An 18,950-nucleotide genomic window follows, 5' to 3' on the forward strand; every position below is an offset into this window, starting at 1 on the left:
GAAAGCAAAACTGGAGTCGATAAGGAATAGCTCAGAGTTTTAACAAAATTGGAGCCATTATACTAGGAGTAAAATTTGAATTGTCCAATTAGTTCACTTTAACTACCTTGTAAATGATTAAATTCTTTTAATTGGCTGAAGCTCTTTCTGTAATCAGTTCTAAATTTTACAATTTCTATTTTATTATTTGCCTCACTCTAAGATTGTGAAACTCAAACATTCTCAAATATCTGGATAATTTTCTTGATATAGGTCACTGTCTGCAAATGGACTTTAAAATTTTAATAGTAATACATTTTAAAACAAGTAGTCCAGAGGTTTAACTGCAACTAAGCTGTGTTTTATTGTTTCTGTATAGGCAAAGCGAGCTGATGTTAACTGCATCATTTTACCAATGGAAAACAAAAAAGATTTTTTTGATCTACCGAAGTTTATTACAGAGGGCCTGGAGGTGCATTTTGTTGAACATTACCAGGATGTGTATGATACAGTCTTTCCAAATAAATAAGATTATTGACTGTTGAACAAATGATTGAACTGATTGCAAGACGTTTCTCTGTGAATTGCCCTTTGTAGAAATACAGTCAGATGTTATGTGCTGGTCCCATTACACTGCTGGAGAGCTTAAGATGGCAAAATAAATTGAGCATGAAGATATATGTAGCTATTTTACTGAAGTATTGTAACAAATCTCAGCATCATAATATCATTAATTATGTTAAGAGACTATTTTAATAAATTTTCTAGAATTATTCCGTAATTTTGATATAATAAAACCTTGGGGCAATTGGCATCAGTAGATTATGAATAAATAGACTATGTATGATAGCCACATTTATCAGGAAGGCTTCATATTATCTCTAGTTTTTGCTAAATTTATATATTTGGTCTTGGCACAACTGGACGATTGAGAAAATTTCAACAAGGTTCCTGATCTAGAGATGCGTGAGTGCTGCCTCGTGAAAGTGAAGTCTAGTCTGTGATATCTTCAATCAAATTGCTTTTTGATATTCACTAGTCATTTAGGAGTCTGGCATCTGTGTTCCATGTCCAGATATAAACTGACACATTCTGAATGGTCTATGTTATTTTGTTTTTTTTTACTTGGATAGATGCTGATAATTGAGTGTTCTGCACCATTGCTGGAACCATAAAATTCCCTCAGCATTTCCCAGGGAATCTTTCTATGTCTGAGAATAAGACACGTTCAAACCAGTGTGATTTTTTTTTCTCTCTCAGTAACTTGTCTTTGCATTCATTAATTTACTTGGGCAACCATGCCCTTTTATTCAGAGTTGGTTAACCTCTGATCTTCTTCATCCTTTGGGTGAATACAAATTGGATTGATTTATCAATGACTCCCTGCAACTGCCACAGCTGTATTTGTAGGTTCAATCATGTCAGTCTTCTAAAAAGCCAACTTGGCTGTCTGTTTGTCATCTGAAAAAGCGCATCCTCTACCTGAGGAGAAATGAGCCTTAATTGGTAAAGTTGTTAGTTTCAGCTGCTACTACTACTATTAATACTATTATTTTGCTAGGGAATTTGATGCTTCAATTGAAACCAAAAACTTGGGAACAATTGAGGTTTTAATAAATTTTCAGTATACTAGTCATTGTATTTCAAAGTATGTGTGAAGTTAAAGATTTATGGATTCTTCAGATGAAAGTAACTGAGTTTTGCTGCTGAATCTCCTCAAAAGAATTGAGATTAAATTTACTGCAAAGTTTTGCTCTCCTGTTGCCAGTGCCTCTCCCATTTTGTAAGGACATTTTCAGCCTTGAAAGTCACAGACTGGAGGCCTAGGGAAGGGGAGATCTGCATCTGTTTGTTTCTTATTTAAATGGCTTCTGTCAGGAAGGTTACAGCATGTCACTTCTGTAGTAGAGCTCTAATAAAGTGCAATCCAGCTAATCCCTCTCCCAAAAACCTGCACTTTCCTTCCAGATAGCTTCCATCTCCCTGTTGAATACAATTTACTTCCCATTTGCTGCATTTTTGTTTAAAACGTGTATCCCTTTTGATGATCACCTTATTTTGTATCCTCTAGTCTTGACACAGCCATTAGTTTCTTTCTGTCTACACACCATTATATTAAATACATCTATCAGATTCTATCAAGACCCTCTAATCCATCACCGTTTCTCCTGTCTATTACCTTCTAGGAAATCTATTGCTGTCACTAACTGCGTGTCCCTTGAAACAATTTGCCTCAACCAAATCCATGCTGGCTTTTTGTTCATTGATCCACAAGTGGCCTTTTGACTGCTAATTCTCTGCCTGATCATTGTTTCAAGACTTAATCCACCATTGAGGTTAAACTTGCTAGCTTCTAATTACCAGGTTTAACCCTGTACCTTTTTTTTGAACATTGGAAATGTTACGCCAATGTTCTGTTCTTTAGCCACCATCCCTAAATCTATGCATGTCTAAAAGATTATGGCCAAGGTTGCTGCAGTTTTCTCCCTCAGCATTCTGAGGTATCTCATCTGGACCAGGTGATTCATCCACTAAGTGTAACTGGCCTTTCCAACACCACCTCTATCAGTTTTTAGCCCATCCAGAATCTCAACTGTGTCTTTGAGAACCCAGCATCCTCATTGCCATATTTGATAATGTGCCTCTTTAGCACCTCAGCTATACCTTTCTCTGAGTAAATTTCCTTTTTTAGTCTGGATATTAAGGGCAGTCCAGACAGATGACCTGCTATGATCTTAATGAGTAACTAAGTGGACATAAGGACTCAATGGTTCCTACTAATGCTTTTCTGCCTCTCGTTGGTCCCACTTCTTTCACAACCCTTTTCCTGTTTACATGCCTAAAGAATATTTTGGTTCCCTTACACTTGCTGCCTGTCTTCTCATTCTCTTCATTTTTTCCTTTTCCCACCTTATTTTTTTTCTGAAGCCTGGTTAATGATCAGTCGTGTGCTTTTTCTCTGCTCTACTCTGTGGTCATACAAGCTCAAGCTTTTTCCTACATTTCTCTCATTGTTCAATCCAAGTTTTGATTCTAATTTACCCAAGCCAGAAGTTTTCTTAATCCATTGAAATCAGCCCTTCTCCTATTAACATCTTTTTTTAGAACTTTGAATTATATTTAATTTATATTTTCCTTATCTGTTCTAAATCTATTGTCTCTTAGATGTTCTCCACTGATTCATTTTTCACTGGGCCTGGCCTCATTCTCCAAAACCATCTCCAGCTACACCAGCCCATTATACTTTAATATATTGTCATTCTAATCTGATTTGCATAGTTGGGAGTACCATCCACTATTTATCACTTTTTAATCATTCTATGGTTTTTGGATGTCAGAAGTTTTCTCATTGTCCTTTATCCTAGGCAGTGGCGACAGAATAGTCCCAGAAGTGCAATCACACAACTCTTCACTTGCATCTTTTTATTGCTTGAAGCCATCCTCTCACCAGTGTAGCAATAGTTTCTCTAATCAGTCTGTCTTCCATTCCTTTCCTGAACACCTAGTAGCCAGGAATTCATTTTTTTTTAAAAGAACTTTGTCTGTGTTATTACCTTATTGTAACTTGCAGCTCATGAAGCTTGTTTTAATGATTCGAGTGTTCACATGCACTGCAAATCTCTTAACCAGGTCCCAATCTTTTTGCAATTTTTCCCAATGCCATCTTTCCTCAAAGACACTAATTCCAGCACTGAGGTACAAGTTGTCTGGCCTTTATGGGTTACACCTTCTCCAGAGTTAGTCCAAATGCCCTAGGAAAGGGCGGCACAGTAGCATAGCAGTTAGCGCGACGCTATTACAGGGTTCAATTCCCATCGCTGTCTGTAAGGAGTTTGTACGTTCTCCCGTGTGTGCATGGGTTTCCTCCCACATTGCAAAGACATACGGGTAGGTTAATTTGGGTTTAAGATGGACGGCATGGACTTGTTGGGCCTGTTACCATGCTGTGTAAAAAAAAATATACAGCCCTACCTTATGTACCATTTCTCCCTTCTGTATGCATTTATCCATGCTTCCCTCCCATTTCTTTACTTGTTAGCACATGGCCAGTGCCACCAGGGAGATGAGTGGTGGAATTAATAGATGCGTAGGGAGAATGGATAACAAAAAGTTTAACTGGGGGAAACAGGATTGCATGGTGAGCCAGTTTAGACGAGACTGGCCAAATTTCATATTGATATGAAGTAATAAGGCTTTGCAAAGTACCAGAAATGGTTCCATGAAAAATCAGTTCTCAATTGTAAATTCAAACCAGGTATTCACAAGTCAACATTAAAAATGAATTTTATTGGTAATGTAGTACAGATTAATCTTTCTTTGCTGCTTGCCTTTCTCATTGCTGCCAATACATTGCTGAGTTCTTCTCTCTTCCTCTTGGCACGAATATGGGTTCCAACCTGGAAGGAATGAACACTGAAATTTAGATGAATGTTTTACACAGTTGTGAACAAAAGCTGCTTTCTGCCAGGTCCTCTAATATATAATTTGAGTTGAACATATGGACAACTTTTGTTAGAAATAGTGCATCTGCAGTTTTTAATTCAAATTAAGTTTCCAAAATTAACAACATTACAACTATCCAGATAAACAATTATGTATACTTGGCTACAGCTTTTACATCTAATTTCTCCATCGGCTACTCAACCTGTGCAGTTCGAGGCGAGTTAGACTACTGCTCCACAAGTGCCACCTCTCTCTCACAAATTATCCAGCTCTCACAGACATGCCTGGCATATAGCTATGGATTATCTGTTTGCTATAACAATCAACTAATTGCTATTTGTGGGATACTTCCTGCTTTATAAACATATGGATGATGCAGCACAAAACAAACATCTTCCAAACCTCATTTTTCTTTCTAATTAACAAGCAATCACACTGGATTTATCAAGTAATGCAGCTGTGCTTTTCATCATGGATTGTTGAACCCATCATCTATAGAAAGAATACTACTGTGTATTTAATATTTTCTAACTTCAGTGCTGGATTAATAGTAAAAGCAAGCAATTGCAGTTGAAGAATGATTAAATTGAGTACACAAGAGGCAAAGTGCTGCTAGAAATGTTTGATGATACTGATGAAATGCCTTCAGACATGTTAAGGGAATATTTATATTCATGTTATATTTGTAATATTTCAAAAGGACCAGAATAAAGGTTTAACATTATGCTTATCTGAAAACATGAAATATATTGGGCATAATTTGCTTACCCTCTTTTTAATGAATTTGAGTGCACGCTTATCTTTAGAGACCTTCAGCAATTCCATTGCACGTTTTTCATAAGGGGCAAAACCACAGACCTCGCGGATCAGATCTCTGACAAACTTGGTATGCTTGGTCAGGCGCTGAAAAGAAGAGCTCAAATTCAGTTCCAAATCCAGTTGTTACCAGTGTTTTTAGTGGATAAATTCCTGCTAACTGCAGATAAACAGTACAACAGCATTTTAAAATCACTTTACCTCAGATCTTATGAAAGAAAAACCACATTTAAAGAATTTACAGTTAACTGAGAAAGTATCCAACCAGGTAGATAAAGGGGAAACCACCGAATATATTGGATTTGGGTTTCTAAAAACTATTTACATGTACCACAAAAGGTTACTGCACAACACTCATGGGTTGAGGACAACAGATTAGCATTAGAGGGTTAGTTAACAGAAAACAGTAGGGATAAACTGGTTGTTTTCAAGTTAGCAAGCTGCTATTATAAAGTCTCAGGAATCAATGCTGGGGCTTCAGCTATTTATGATCAATATTAACTATGACACAGAGATAAATTTAATGTATTCAAGTTGGGTGATGATGGGTGGGAAAGTTGTGGAGGACAAAAATATGCAAAAGGAACAGACAGGCTGAGTGGGCAAATATATGACAAAGTATAAAGTTGGGAAATTAAAATTATCCACTGTAGGGCAGAAGAATATAAAATCAGTATTTATGATGTGAGTATTAATTGCCTGGTTTTCAGAGAGATACAGATTGTTTCATGCTAGCTTTTCTTCTATGGAAAGTACTGCAGTAAATGAAATGAAATGTTGACCTTTGTTACAAGGAGAATGGGTTACAGAAATAAATAAGTCTTTCTACAACTGTACAGGGATTTGGCAAAATATAACTCAATATCTGCAGATTTAATCTCATTATTGGGAATATATTTGTCTTGGGGCACATAGCAAAAGTTCACTTGATTGATTGTTGGGATGAGGGTTTGACTTATGAGAAACAATTGAGTAGAATGGACTTAAACCTCCCATTCTCCTAAACAACAATATTCTCATTTCTGTCTGACTAGATAAATGCTGCAAGGATGTTTGCCTTCATTGGAGTTTAGAATTAAGGAACAGGCCTCTTGACATATATGAGGAATCTTTTGAGGGTGGCGAATCTTTGAAGTTCATTGCCAAAAAGACCTGTGGTTGAGTCATGAGTAAGTTTTGCTGAAGCCAGCCTGCTACCTGAACCTGCCAACCACACTAAGCTGGTACAGAGGCACAGGTGGAATCTCACTGGGCGTTGGATCCTGAAGGTATCGGGCATGGCACAACAAGGTCCCAGTGGCAAATCTCTGGCAGTGCAGTCCCAAGATTTTACCTCCAGAACACCACTGATAAAATACAAAGCTGAGGCAGAGTTTTGGCTTGTGTCAAAACTGTGAAGAAACTGAAGTTTACGAATATCTGACATTTTTTCCAGAGTGGCAATTTCTCTATGGAACCCATGGCCACGGCTAGCTAGATTTATTCCATTAGTATATTCAAGACTAAAAGAGATTGTGGAGGACAATGAAATTTAGGGCTGTGGAGATTAGGCAGGAGAATGGGAATCAAAGCTAAAGATCAGATCACATGGCCTAATCAAATATCAGAGCAAGCTCATAAGCTATAAAGCCTACTTCTGCTATTCCTTATATTATAAACCAGAATGAACCACAAATAGAAGGCATGAACCTGCACTGTTACATTGCTTTATTCTCAACTCGTCAAATGCCTTCATCAGTGTTTGCAAAGGCACCACAGTCTCTTTTGGGAGTTCATGCTATGAGACATGGAAATCTGACCAGAAGCTTAAGTACTCAAATTAAAGGGATTCCCATTAACTTCATCTTCCCTCATTAAATTGTGGTGCTGAACTCAGAGGGCAAAGACAGTCAAACTCCTTTGCTAAGACTCAAGTTATTTATGAATAAGTAAACATAAACAGAAGTAGACATCCCTTGTGCTTGCTCTGCTATTCCACAAGATCATGACTGATCTTTTACCTCAGTGTCACTTCCATGTACTAACCATAAGTTCACTACCCTCTCTGAAAAAAATTCTTCCCAACTCCATTTTAAAAGGCCAACCCCTTACTTTGAGATTGGTCCACGGCTCTCAACATTTCCGTCATCTCCGCCATCCATCCTGCCAACTCCAGCAAAATGTTATACATTTCATAAGCAGGAATGAATTGTTTCTTTCTTTTTCAATCTTTTTATTAGTTTCCAAATTAATACAGATTAATATATAACATCGATGTTTGCACATGTAATACAAAGAGATCAGGAGAACAGTCATGGCATAGATAATCATAAAGAATAATAAAATATAAAAAAAATCTGTAGATCCCACGATCTCTTAGTAAATGAATATAATAGAAAGGAAAGAAAAAGATTTATTGTGTATATAAAAGAAAAAATCCCCAATCAATAAGAAAAATTATAACAATATATCAAACCAAATCAAAAAGAAAAAATTTTCAAAAAGACAAAAAAAAGAAAAAAAAAATGAATTGTTGTGATGGCAACCACTGATATTTCTCCAAAAATATTATTCTAATTCCTCACAATCACCTTCTTAAAATTAAGACTTCAAAAATTTAAGCAGCATGGCATTTCTTTAGAAAAGTACTATGGTGCTGTCAGGGGTTGCTGATGGAGGGGAGAATTGAGAATGCCAAGCCTGGAAAAATAACTTCAGGCATTAAAATTAAAGATGCAGCTACTGTGGTTACTCACCCCTCGTCTGCGGCTCTGCCTTGGGCCTGCCTCATTCTTGGTAACGGGGTGACCTTTGTGCAGGCCAACTGCCATAGGATACCTGATTGCCATTTCTATACAGAAAAAGTAGGAAATAAGTATTTAAAGTCATTCAAATTAACAGAGTGAATGCAAAAACAGAGGAAATTTGTATATGAATTTTCGTTCTGTGACACCTCAGCTGTGTGCTGTCAACCTCAATAACAGAAATTAGATGACCTGGAAACTGACTTCAAATGCTTCTGCCTAATCTCGTCTTTCCTCAAGGGAAAAACACTAATTCTCCATTTTATTCATGTGTCCCCTGATCTCTGGAATTATACCAGTAAACATCCAATGCAACCTAACTAAATATGACCAAACTACATTATTGACTAAATCAAAGATTTATTAACAAATCACCAAGTCTCTTTCTTCTTGCACTTACTTTAAAATTATACCTAGTGGGAACAATGGTTTCTAATTCTTCACATCAGAATGTATCACCTCACACTACTGTGTTTTACTTCATCCATTTTGTGACTATACACACACATACATAGAGTTCACAGGATATGTATGTTAATAGCAAGGCCAGAATTTATTATCCGTCCTTAACTGCCTTGAACTAAATAATTCACCAGATTTTCAGGGCAGTGAGGATTCACCAGAGTCATAGACATGCTATTGTTCATTGTCACTTGCGTTGATGCTAGTTCTTCATTCCAAAAAATTACTCATTTGAATTTGAACACACAGTTACTGTGATGGGATTTAAATTCAGGTATCTCGATGCAAATAACCTAATCACTGTACAACAGAATCCTTGACCAAGGCCATTCAGTCCACTGAGTATATGCTGACCAAAAGAGGATGATCAAGTGCTCATCTGGGTAAATTGAAAAGAAATTGGTTTCAGCCTCAAACATCCAGTTTCAGAAACCTCTTATCCCTTGGTGACTCTCCCCCCCCATCCCCAACTCCCTTTAATCCTACTATCTTTAAGTTTCTGTTTTCTACACTTTCAAATTTCAAAGCATTTGCAGTTCTGCTTTAACCCCAAATGCAAATATATTAAAAATATTTTTAAGAACTATGCACTTGACCTTATCCACAAAGTGCTGTCGTTTGCCTAGAGAGCAAGTAGGTTCCATCTCAGAGGTAATTGATTTGGCTATACTAGCCATGTATTTTGTGCTACTTCAAAGTAAGTTTGTTCTCCATGATTTTCAACATAACTCCTTAACACAGAATCATGGATTCAAATAAGAAACTTTCAAATCAATCAACAGCTATTTGGCCAAAATGTGTCTGAGTTGGTGCAAATGAAGATATTGAGTGGCAACTACCAAAGTACAGACCCAGTTTCCCACTCCTCTGTAACCCCACAACTTCCCTAATTTCCAAGTATCCATACAACTTCTTAAAATTTATGAAGTGAGCATTAAGCCCATCAAGTACAACATTTCGATGCTTCCAAGTCTCACCTTCCCTTTAATCACCTGTCAACAATTCAAAACTCTGACAAAATAACCTTTCTATATCTGCCACTCTATCACAATCCCTCACTATGCCAAAATTGTCTCTTATTAAAAAGATGGCAAGATTAATGACAAGTTCTAATGTTCATCTTTAACACTTAAATAATGTTAATGCAACTTTTTTTTGTCCATTGTATGCTACCCCTCCACTTATCTAGCATTATTAAAATTGAGGAAGGAAAACAACTCAATTTTTAAAAGCGTGCTCCAATATGCTCTGGAGTTTACTTAAGAGGTAACATCATTAAAACATTACACTCGTAAGGAGATTTTAACAAGAGTAGATGAGATAAGAGGTCCTTTTGGTTGATTAGTCTCGGAACAAGAAGCAAGACTCAGGACAACAGGTCAGCCACCTAAGACCAATACAAGAAATATTTCTCCCCCAGAGGGTTGTAAATTTACTGTTGTAAATTATAATTGTGACTCCACATTACAACTGGAATCAAAGATAACTGAAAATACTGTAGAATTCAAGTCTGCCTGCAGAATTGTGGGAAGGAAGTTAGTGCCAATGTTTCAGATCACATGGAAAAGCCTCAATGAAAAAATTCACTGGCTATTCAAAATTTCACTCACTGCTTGGTAGTGCTCTTGCAAGAGTCCGGGGCATTGAATGCAAGTTCTATGCCAGATACTCCAGTAAATCTAGCCATTGTTGTGCAAGTGCAAAGCACGCTAGAGGCTCCAAAGCTACTGTCATGATGAACCAGCTGATGAATGAGTTGATTGCAAAGGATCTCGTAGCATTGGTTATCACCAGTTTCCTGACCAAGATCAACCAATGTTTCTAAAATGTATCATCTTGTCAACATTATGTTTATGAAAGCTTATTCAACACAAACTGGCTGCCTCATTTGCAATGTTAGCATAGTGACTACATTCAAGTAGTTGGCTGTAAAGCTCTATGTGAAAAATCTAAAAGGTATTGTACTACATAGGTCTTCCTTTACACACATACAATAACACAATAGGCATTTCATGTGAGAAAATCTATACAGATATGAAAAGGACCTGCATTTCTGTAGTTCTTTTCACAACACCCCCAAAGCACCTGACAATAAATACTTAAGATGTCATTATTGTAGGAAGTGCTTAGATTACTCACACCCCTTTAAAAATATTTTATTATTTCACTGATTAAAGTGAAAACTAAGGTTCAATCACACCTTCAGGGCACCCTAAAACACAACAGCCAATCACTTCTGAATACAGCCACTGCCGTTTTTTAATACAGCCACAATCACTGAAATATTGGAAACGTCACCCAATTTGTGTTATTGGATACGGGACAAAACTCAGCAGGTCACTGGGAAAAAGCCTTCAAAACAGAGTAAAAGTATCTCCTATTGGATACCCTAGCTCCGAGATGGGGCTAAAACCCTTTGGACCTGCCACGCTGGTTAGTTCACTGTGGCTGCACAATCGGCAGGCAGACGGTCCGGGTGGGGGTGGTGGTGGTGTGTTGGAGAAGGAAGGGGGGGGGGGGTGCGCTCAGCAATACTTTTGCCACCCACTATAGGCAAGGTCTTAAGGAATGAAATAAAATCATGAAGTGAAATACGAATCGGAAGCTCCGGGAGAAGGAGCAGCACCGACGTCTGGTCCCATTCGCCAAGCGGAGACCCCAGGACGAGCTCCTCTCCTTAATTCGCAAATAACAGCTCCAGCGCATCACATACGCATACAATATCGTGTCGAAACAACGCATATAATGCCGCCCTTTCCATCCGCATCCAGCAAGAATCACCCAGCCTCAGGATGGTTTGGATAAAACCCCGATTTAAATTCCACCCCCTCCAGCACCTTCCCCTTTACCTACTTCTTGGTTATGGCGCCCGGGCCGGAAGGACTGGGCGGGCGCGGAATGCTGGGATTTCAGAGCCGTCGACCAGTGGCGACGGTAACCATGTGAACGGAAACCAACCCGCCATCTCGGCGGGGACTTGTGTTGTTGGCGTTTTGTTTTACAGAAACTTTCTGTTTGGAAAAAATACCGTAGTTTGGTTGGTTTTGAAATAATACTTTCACCTATTATCAATATAAAATCGTTTTTTTTCAATGCCACCATTTTGTTTTATTTGACAAAGTATTGTTCTTTCCTACTTGTCCCCAAATTGAGGAGATGGACAGGAGTCTATTGTTGCCTTTACTATTGAGGAAGTTATGTTGCAGCTTTTATAAAACTCTGGTTAGGCTGTATCTGGAGTATTGCATTCAATTCTGGTCACCTCATTATATGGATGCTTTGGAGAGGGTGTAGAAGATGTTTACCAGGATGCTGCCTGGATTAGAGGGCATGTGCTATAAAATGAGGTTGGGCAAACTTGTGTTGTTTCCTCTGGAGTGGCTGAGGGGAGACCTGATAGAAGTTTATAAGATTATGAGAGGCATAGATAGGGTGGGCAGCCGGTATCTTTTTACCAGGGTCAAAATGTCTCATATTAGAGGCCATGTATTTAAGGTAAGAGGGGGTAAGTTCAAAGGAGATGTGTGGGGCACATCTTTTACACAGAGGTGCCTGTCGGTGCCTGGAATGCACTGCCAGGGGTGGTAGTGGAGGCAAATATGACAGAGGCACTTAGGTACATGAATGTTAGCAGAGAATGGAGGTATATAGATAGTGTGTAAGCAGAAGGAATTAGTTTAGTTTGGCATTTAATTACTAGTTTAATTAATTGGGCACAACATCGTGGGCCAAAGGTTCTGTTCCTGGGCTGTGCTATTCTATGAAGACCAGGTAAGGATGTCAGATTCCCTGCACTCTGAAGCACATCAGTGAAGCAGATGGGTTTTTACAACAATCTGGTAATCTCATGGCCATTTTAACTACTCGAATTTAAATTAATCAACTGGTATGGTGGGATTTGAACTCTGATCACTGGATCAATGGCCCCAAGTTCCTGGATGATAGTCCAGTAATTTAACCACTTTGTGACAAGACCTTATTTATTTATTTGTTTATTTGCAGAATGTGGACATATTTAATTGCGCCTGAAAGGAGAAGACAGTTAGGAGTAACCACATTAGTAGGTCTGGAGTTACAAATAGGCCAGATGAGGTAAGGATGGTAAATTTCCTTCCCTCTAAGACAGTGAGCTAGATTTTTTAAAATTAATCCAACATTTTCATGTTCATCATTACTCGTGCAGGTTTTATATTTCAAAATTATTTCATTACTTGAAATTCTTCAACTATTGGATTTCAAACTCCTTCCTGCCTTCAGATCTATAGTCCAGGCATTGGTATAATAGTATAAATACTGGAAGCAATCAGATGATCAGGTGGAATCTGCGGAAAGAGAGAGTTAACATTTCAGGTTGAAGACTGTCATCAGAACATAACCATTATGCTACCATATTCCTGAAACAACTTAAAGACTTTCGTACAATATACTGCTGTAAATATTTATCAGGTTAGGCTAGACATTATATGTGAAGAGGGAAACTGGATTTACTGGTTCTGATTGATGACCATTATTCAAAAATGTATCAAAAAATGTTCTGCCTAAACAGTTAACTCTTTGTCTCTCCATTGATGATGTCTGATCTATTGAGTATTTGTAGCAGTTGCTGCTTCGAGTGAAAATCTGAAGTATTTTGATTCAGGATCTCTACTAGTTTTGACCACAATAACAATGCATAGTAATGTTAAAGTAAGAATCATCTTCCAAGAAGATTTACAGAGAGGTAAACACTAAAAAAAAATGTATTGTCTACGATTAAGCCAAAGATAGCATCACTTATAAGCATAATGAAGATTACACGCTCAGAATGGAATGAGCCCTGGTTGAAATATGAAAATGAAAACAAAGACTGTGTTATCCAGAACGATACAGTATTCGTGGAGTCGGAACAAGATGAAAAAGAAACACCTGTTTCCTGTCAATGCTGGTGTGAAACTATGATATCCTTGTGCTGTAGGTGTGGGGAGTCAGTCCTGCAATAATGTTGCAGAAGCACAGAGTAATATGGATGAGGATTTCCAAATCAAAGCATTAATTTGAAGAAGTGGTAATTTGGGGAGAAGAGTGGTGATTGGGAAGTGAGACATTGGGCACTGCAGTTTTCTGAACCTTAGAATTCAAAGAACTGGCAGGAATCAAAAACAGTTGTAAGACTTGCATTTAATTAACACATTTCACTACATCGGGTCATCTCAAAGTGTTTTACAAAGGAAATGTGGTTACTGTTATAAAGTATAAAGCAATGTCAGACAAATTGCACAAGCTGTCTTACACTGGTGCAGGTATGGCTGTGTTGAAGGATTCGAGGATGGTGCTAGAAGAATTGGGTGTCATCAATATATGTTCAAAGTGATCTTCCTGATTTTAAATTGTATCTTTATTTCTTTGTTCATGGGATGTGGATATTACTGGCAATAGCAACATCTATGATCCATCCCTAGAATTAACTACGTTGCTGAGTTTGAAGTCACATATGGGCCACACATGTGAGGCACAGCAGATTGCCTTTCCTGAAGGGCATTAGTGAGCCAGAGGGGTTTTATGACAATCCAATAGTTTTATGGTCACTATTACTGAGACTGGCTTTTTAATTCCAGATGCTTATAATATCTTAAACTTAAATCCCACATTTGCATAAGGCACTGCCTCAAGAAGGCAACATCTATCATCAAAGATCCACACCATCTGGGCCATGCCACCTTCTTGCATCTACCATCAGGCAAGAGGTACAGAAGCCTGAAGTTCCACACCACCAGGTTCAAGAACAGCTACTTTCCTTCAACATTCAGTTCTTGAACCAACCTGCACAACCCTAATCACTACCTCAGTATAGCAACACTCTGACCACTTTGCACAACAATGGATTTTGTTTTTTTTCATTCTAATTATGTTCTTTCTTGCATAATTTTGTATAATTTATGTTTTTCTTGTGAATGTTGTGTCTCTGATGTTATGTGACTGTGATGCTGCTGCAAGTAATTTTTTAATTGCACCTGTACATACATGTACTTGTGCATATGGCGATAAACTTGACTTTGACTTTGCCATGATTGGACATCGTATATCTGATTCGATGGTTCAATAAACACTAAGGAATAGATAATAGGTAAGGAATAGAATAGAGGTGGAGCTTTGAGGTAAATGTCGGGAGGTTGGAGGAGAAACTGTCGAAGAAATATTAGCATTTTTAGCCTACATTAGTTGGGAACCAGAAACATCAAAATGGATCATATGAAGATGATGGAGGAAACTGAAATGACTGACTGTTTTAGATGTCACAGGAATCTTAACAGAGTGAAGAGAAATTCTGCACTGCAGCTACAGTCTAAAAATACATTATTAGTTTTTTTAAAATGCTTTGCACTGTGGAAACAGGACTGAATGCTTTCAAAGTGGTACTGAAGAGAGTGGCATAGATAAGGTGGATGGTAACAGTCTTTTCCCCAGAGTAGGGGAGTCCAAAACTAGGGGGCATAGGTTTCGGTTGAGAGGGGAGAGATTTAAAAGGGCAACTTTCATGCAGAGGTTGGTGAATATATGGAATGAGCTGCCAGAGTAAGTGGTTGAGGCAGGTACAATAATATCACTTAAGAAGCACTTGGATAGGTACATGGAGGGGTGGGACTTGGAGGGATCTGGGCCAAACGCAAAAAATTGGGACTAGCTGGGTGGACAATGTGGTCGGCATGGACTGGTTGAGCTGAAGGGCCTGTATCCGTGCAGTATTGCTCTATGACACTAAATAAATTTGAAGAGAAAGTGATGGGAGAGATGGTACAAAGCTGCCTGACAACAATTTAGTGGTCTTAATGAAGAAGGGAAACTAGAAGATAAGAAGTATTGTAGTTTGTAATTTCCTAACTCTAATAGAAATTTTAAAAGTTTTATCATACTGATAACAGCACTCCTGTAAGAATGGAGGACAGAATTTGAGTTCACCATTCTTCCAAGCGTGAATAGTGGAAGAATGTCAGTTATAGAACCTGAATCACTACCAGCCTTGTGGCTGGGGTTCCAAGCCAGTGCTTGAAATATTTCATGATTAAATACATTTTTTTATATTGTTAGTTGTATTTAATCTGGTTCATTGCTATCAGCAGAGGTTTTGGCCAGCAAAATGAGGATTTTATGTGTCTCATCAATAATCTGCATTGACTCCACGGTCTCCATTTGTACATTTAGAGAGAATATAGCCTATCTATAGTTAATTCTTTCTTTAGTTTATTACAAGTTGAGATTGTCTGTGTGTGTAGCTTAACTAACAGAATCTCCATCACAAGATAGTGTGTTAGAGGCTGGTTCTTATTTTAATTTCATTGCATTTAAGTTCAATATTTAATTATATCTATGTGCATGCTACACCTGCAAGAAAGAGGATGAATTAATGGGTATATCTCTGGCCATCACAGAAAAGTGGCCGTAGAGTGACCCAAAACTGGGAACTAAATATTTCAGGGTTTTCAAACTTTAGGAAAGACAGGCAAAAAGGTAAAGAAGGTGGGACAAGGGATGACATCAGTACAGTATTTAGAAAGGATCTTGGCACAACAGATTATGGTATAGAATTGAAATCAGTTTGAATGCAGCTGAGAGCCATTTATGGAGTAACTTATGGCCCTCGGATGTAAGGTAAAATTTACATAAGGAAATTAAAGGTGTATGTAACAGGACAATGCAGTAATCATAGAGAGAGAGAGACTTATAGTACAGAAACAGGCCCTTCAGCCCACTTATGTCTATGCTGACCATCAGGTGCCTTTCTATTGTTAATTCCATTTTCCAGCACTCAGCTATAGTCTGTTATGCTAATCACGAGAATACTTGCCTCTACCACTCCCTCAGGCAACTACTTCCAGATTTCAATAACCCTCTAGATGAAGATATTTGTCCTTAAATCCCCTCTAAATCTTCTTTCTCTTAAACCAATGCCCTATGGTCATAGACACCTCTGATATGGGGAAAAGTTTCTCACTCTACCTTATCTATGCCCCAAATAATTCTGAATATCTCATTCAGGTGCCCCCTCAGCCTTCTCTGTTCCAAAGAAAACAACCCCAACCTATCCCTTCTCTCTTCATAGCTGATACACTCCATTCCAGGCAACATCCAGGTGAATCTCCTATGCACCTTCTCCAATGCAAATCACATCCTTCCTATGGTACGGCAACCAGAACTGTGTACAGGATTCCAGCTGTGACCTAACTAATATTTTATAAATTTGCACCATAACCTCCCTGGCTAATAAAGGCAGGTATCCTGCAACTATTCTTAACCACTTCACCTACCCGGGCTGCTGCCTTTAGAGATCCTTGAACATGCACTCCAAGGTCCCTCTGTTCCTCTGTACTTCATACATGTATTATGTATATCCTAGCCCTAGTAGTCCTCCTAAAATGCATCACCTTGCATGTTTCAGGATAAAATTCCATCTACCATTGCTCTACCCATGTAAACAACTCATTAATATTGTCCTGTAGTCAAAGAACTACTCTCCTCATTATCAGCAGCACCACGAATTTTCACATCATCCACAAACTTAACAATCGTGCTTCCAACATTCACGTCCGAATCATTAATGTGTATAGCTAACAGCAAGGATTCCAACACCAATCCTGGTTGTATACCACAGGTCACAGACTTCTAGTCATAAAAGCACCCTTGACTAATCACCCTTTGTCTCCAATTATAAAGCTAACTTTGGATTTGATTTGCCAAATTACCCTAGATCGTGGGGCACCTTAATATACACTAGACAATTCCAATTGGCACTAACAATGTAGAGAATAGATTCCTGGTATGGGTACAGTACATTGAGAAACAAAATAGGCAACAGGCTCTACATGAGAAAGGCTTAATTAATAATGTTGTTGTAAAGGGACTTCCCTTTACAACAGAGAAAGAGGGACCATAATCTGGTAGAATATTGCATTGTTTGAATGTGATGTACATAAGCTTTTTCCTTAGGTTTAATACAATCTTGCATTCTTCCAGTAATCCACTTTTCCTGTTGTGCTTTTTTGTGCCTAAACAAAGCAAACTATGAAGGTATGAATTCACTGCCACTTCATTTCCAGGAATGCCAACCTTGAAGAAGCTGATGAAGGATCTTTGACAGAAACGTTTCTTTTTCCTTGTGTGCTGCCTAATCTGCTTTTCCCAGCATTTTCTGTTTTATTTAAAGTATGAGGAGCAGTTTGGCTGTGGTAGATTGGGAAACGACATTAAAGCATAGGGCATTGGACAGGCAATAACTAGCATGATTTGCCACTAATGTATTCCTTTAAGGCACAAAAAAACAGAACAGGAAAAGTGGATTATTGGAAGAATTCAAGACTATTAAATCTAAAGAAAGTTTGCTAGAAAAAGCAGTAAGCTTGAGAATTGGAAGTACTTTGTAAGTTATCAAATGACAACCAAGGAATTTATAAAGGAAGGGAAAATAGAATATGAAAGTAAACTGTCAAGAAAATTAAAAACAGATTGCAAGGTATCTGTAGGTATGGAAAAAGGAAAGGACTAGCATTTTTCATACCATAGTCATATTTCCTCATGACATACATGGATAACATTCAGCCCACTGAGTCAATGCCAACTCGTAGAGGAATCCCATCAACCCCATTTCCCCACTGATTTCCCTGTATCCTATTCTGTCACATAAGCCCATTAAAACAACCTCTGATTACTACCCAATAATGTGGACACTTTACAATAGCCATGTAACCTAATAACCAGCACATGTTTAATGAGAGGAAACCAGAGCACTTGGGGGAATCCCAAGCAATCACAGGGCAAACATACTGACTGTACCAGAGGTCAGATTCAAACCCTTTGGAGTTGTGTGACAGCTGCATAGACAGAGTTGGGAGAATTTATAATGAAGAATAAGGAAATCCCAGAGGAATTAAACAAATACATTGTACTTGTGACACAAAGGCCTCATGGAAATACCGGAGAATGGAGGGTCTGGTACAAATAAGGTTATAAAAGAAATTTGTATTAGTAAAAAAAAGTACTACTTGAAAAGTTCATAAGCCTGAAAATCAATAAATCCCAAGACCCTAATAATCTACGCCAAGAGTTTTGAAAGAGTTGGCTATGAAGATAGTGCATTCTCTGATTATCATCTTGCAAAATAATATAGATACTGGAATGATTCCTGCAGATTGGAGAGTTACAATATGTAAGCACTAAGTAAGAAAGTATTGAGAGAGTAAACACTGATCTTTAGTCTGACGTTGGTAGATGGAAAAATGCTGGAATCTATGATAAAAGATGCAATATCAGTACATAAGAATAATAATACATTAAGGCAGAGTCAACATGGATTTATGAAAACAAAATCATGTTAAACAAATCTATAGGTGTTCTTTGCAGAGGTAGCTAATAGGGTGATTGAAAGGAACTAGAGGTGTTTGTGGATTCTCATGGGGGAAATCTATAAGATCCCATACTGGAGGATGATGAACAAGG

General features: G+C 38.0%; 2 protein-coding genes across 2 annotated transcripts in view; one reads left to right on the forward strand and one right to left on the reverse strand.

Moving 5' to 3' along the window:
- The window catches only part of lonp1 (lon peptidase 1, mitochondrial), a 33,366-nt gene extending 29,144 nt beyond the window's left edge, over positions 1-4,222 (forward strand). Inside the window, exon 18 of the mRNA XM_052037569.1 lies at positions 359-4,222. Within this exon, the coding sequence (XP_051893529.1) occupies positions 359-508 (150 nt within the window). The 3' untranslated portion in view covers positions 509-4,222. The remainder of the gene's footprint in view (positions 1-358) is intronic.
- A 15-nt stretch (positions 4,223-4,237) lies between these two features.
- Positions 4,238-11,395, reverse strand: rpl36 (ribosomal protein L36). The gene is made up of 4 exons (XM_052037570.1): positions 11,337-11,395; positions 7,974-8,068; positions 5,191-5,325; positions 4,238-4,376 (listed from the first exon to the last, which is right to left on the reverse strand). Exons 2-4 carry the CDS (start codon positions 8,064-8,066, stop codon positions 4,239-4,241), a joined length of 366 nt encoding a protein of 121 aa, XP_051893530.1. The 5' UTR covers positions 8,067-8,068; positions 11,337-11,395; the 3' UTR covers position 4,238.
- Between the last annotated feature and the right edge of the window lie 7,555 nt (positions 11,396-18,950).

Source organism: Pristis pectinata, chromosome 24 (genome assembly GCF_009764475.1).
Source record: "Pristis pectinata isolate sPriPec2 chromosome 24, sPriPec2.1.pri, whole genome shotgun sequence".
Lineage (NCBI taxonomy): Eukaryota > Metazoa > Chordata > Chondrichthyes > Rhinopristiformes > Pristidae > Pristis > Pristis pectinata.

Bases quoted from the DNA above. Each gene is read 5' to 3' on its own strand.
- rpl36 (XM_052037570.1), bottom strand. From the start codon at position 8,066: ATGGCAATCAGGTATCCTATGGCAGTTGGCCTGCACAAAGGTCACCCC. The intron at 5,326-7,973 runs GTGAGTAACCAC...TCTTCTTTTCAG, and splicing joins GGCAGAGCCGCAGACGAGGG to CGCCTGACCAAGCATACCAA. The intron at 4,377-5,190 runs GTAAGCAAATTA...CATTCCTTCCAG, and splicing joins TCAAATTCATTAAAAAGAGG to GTTGGAACCCATATTCGTGC.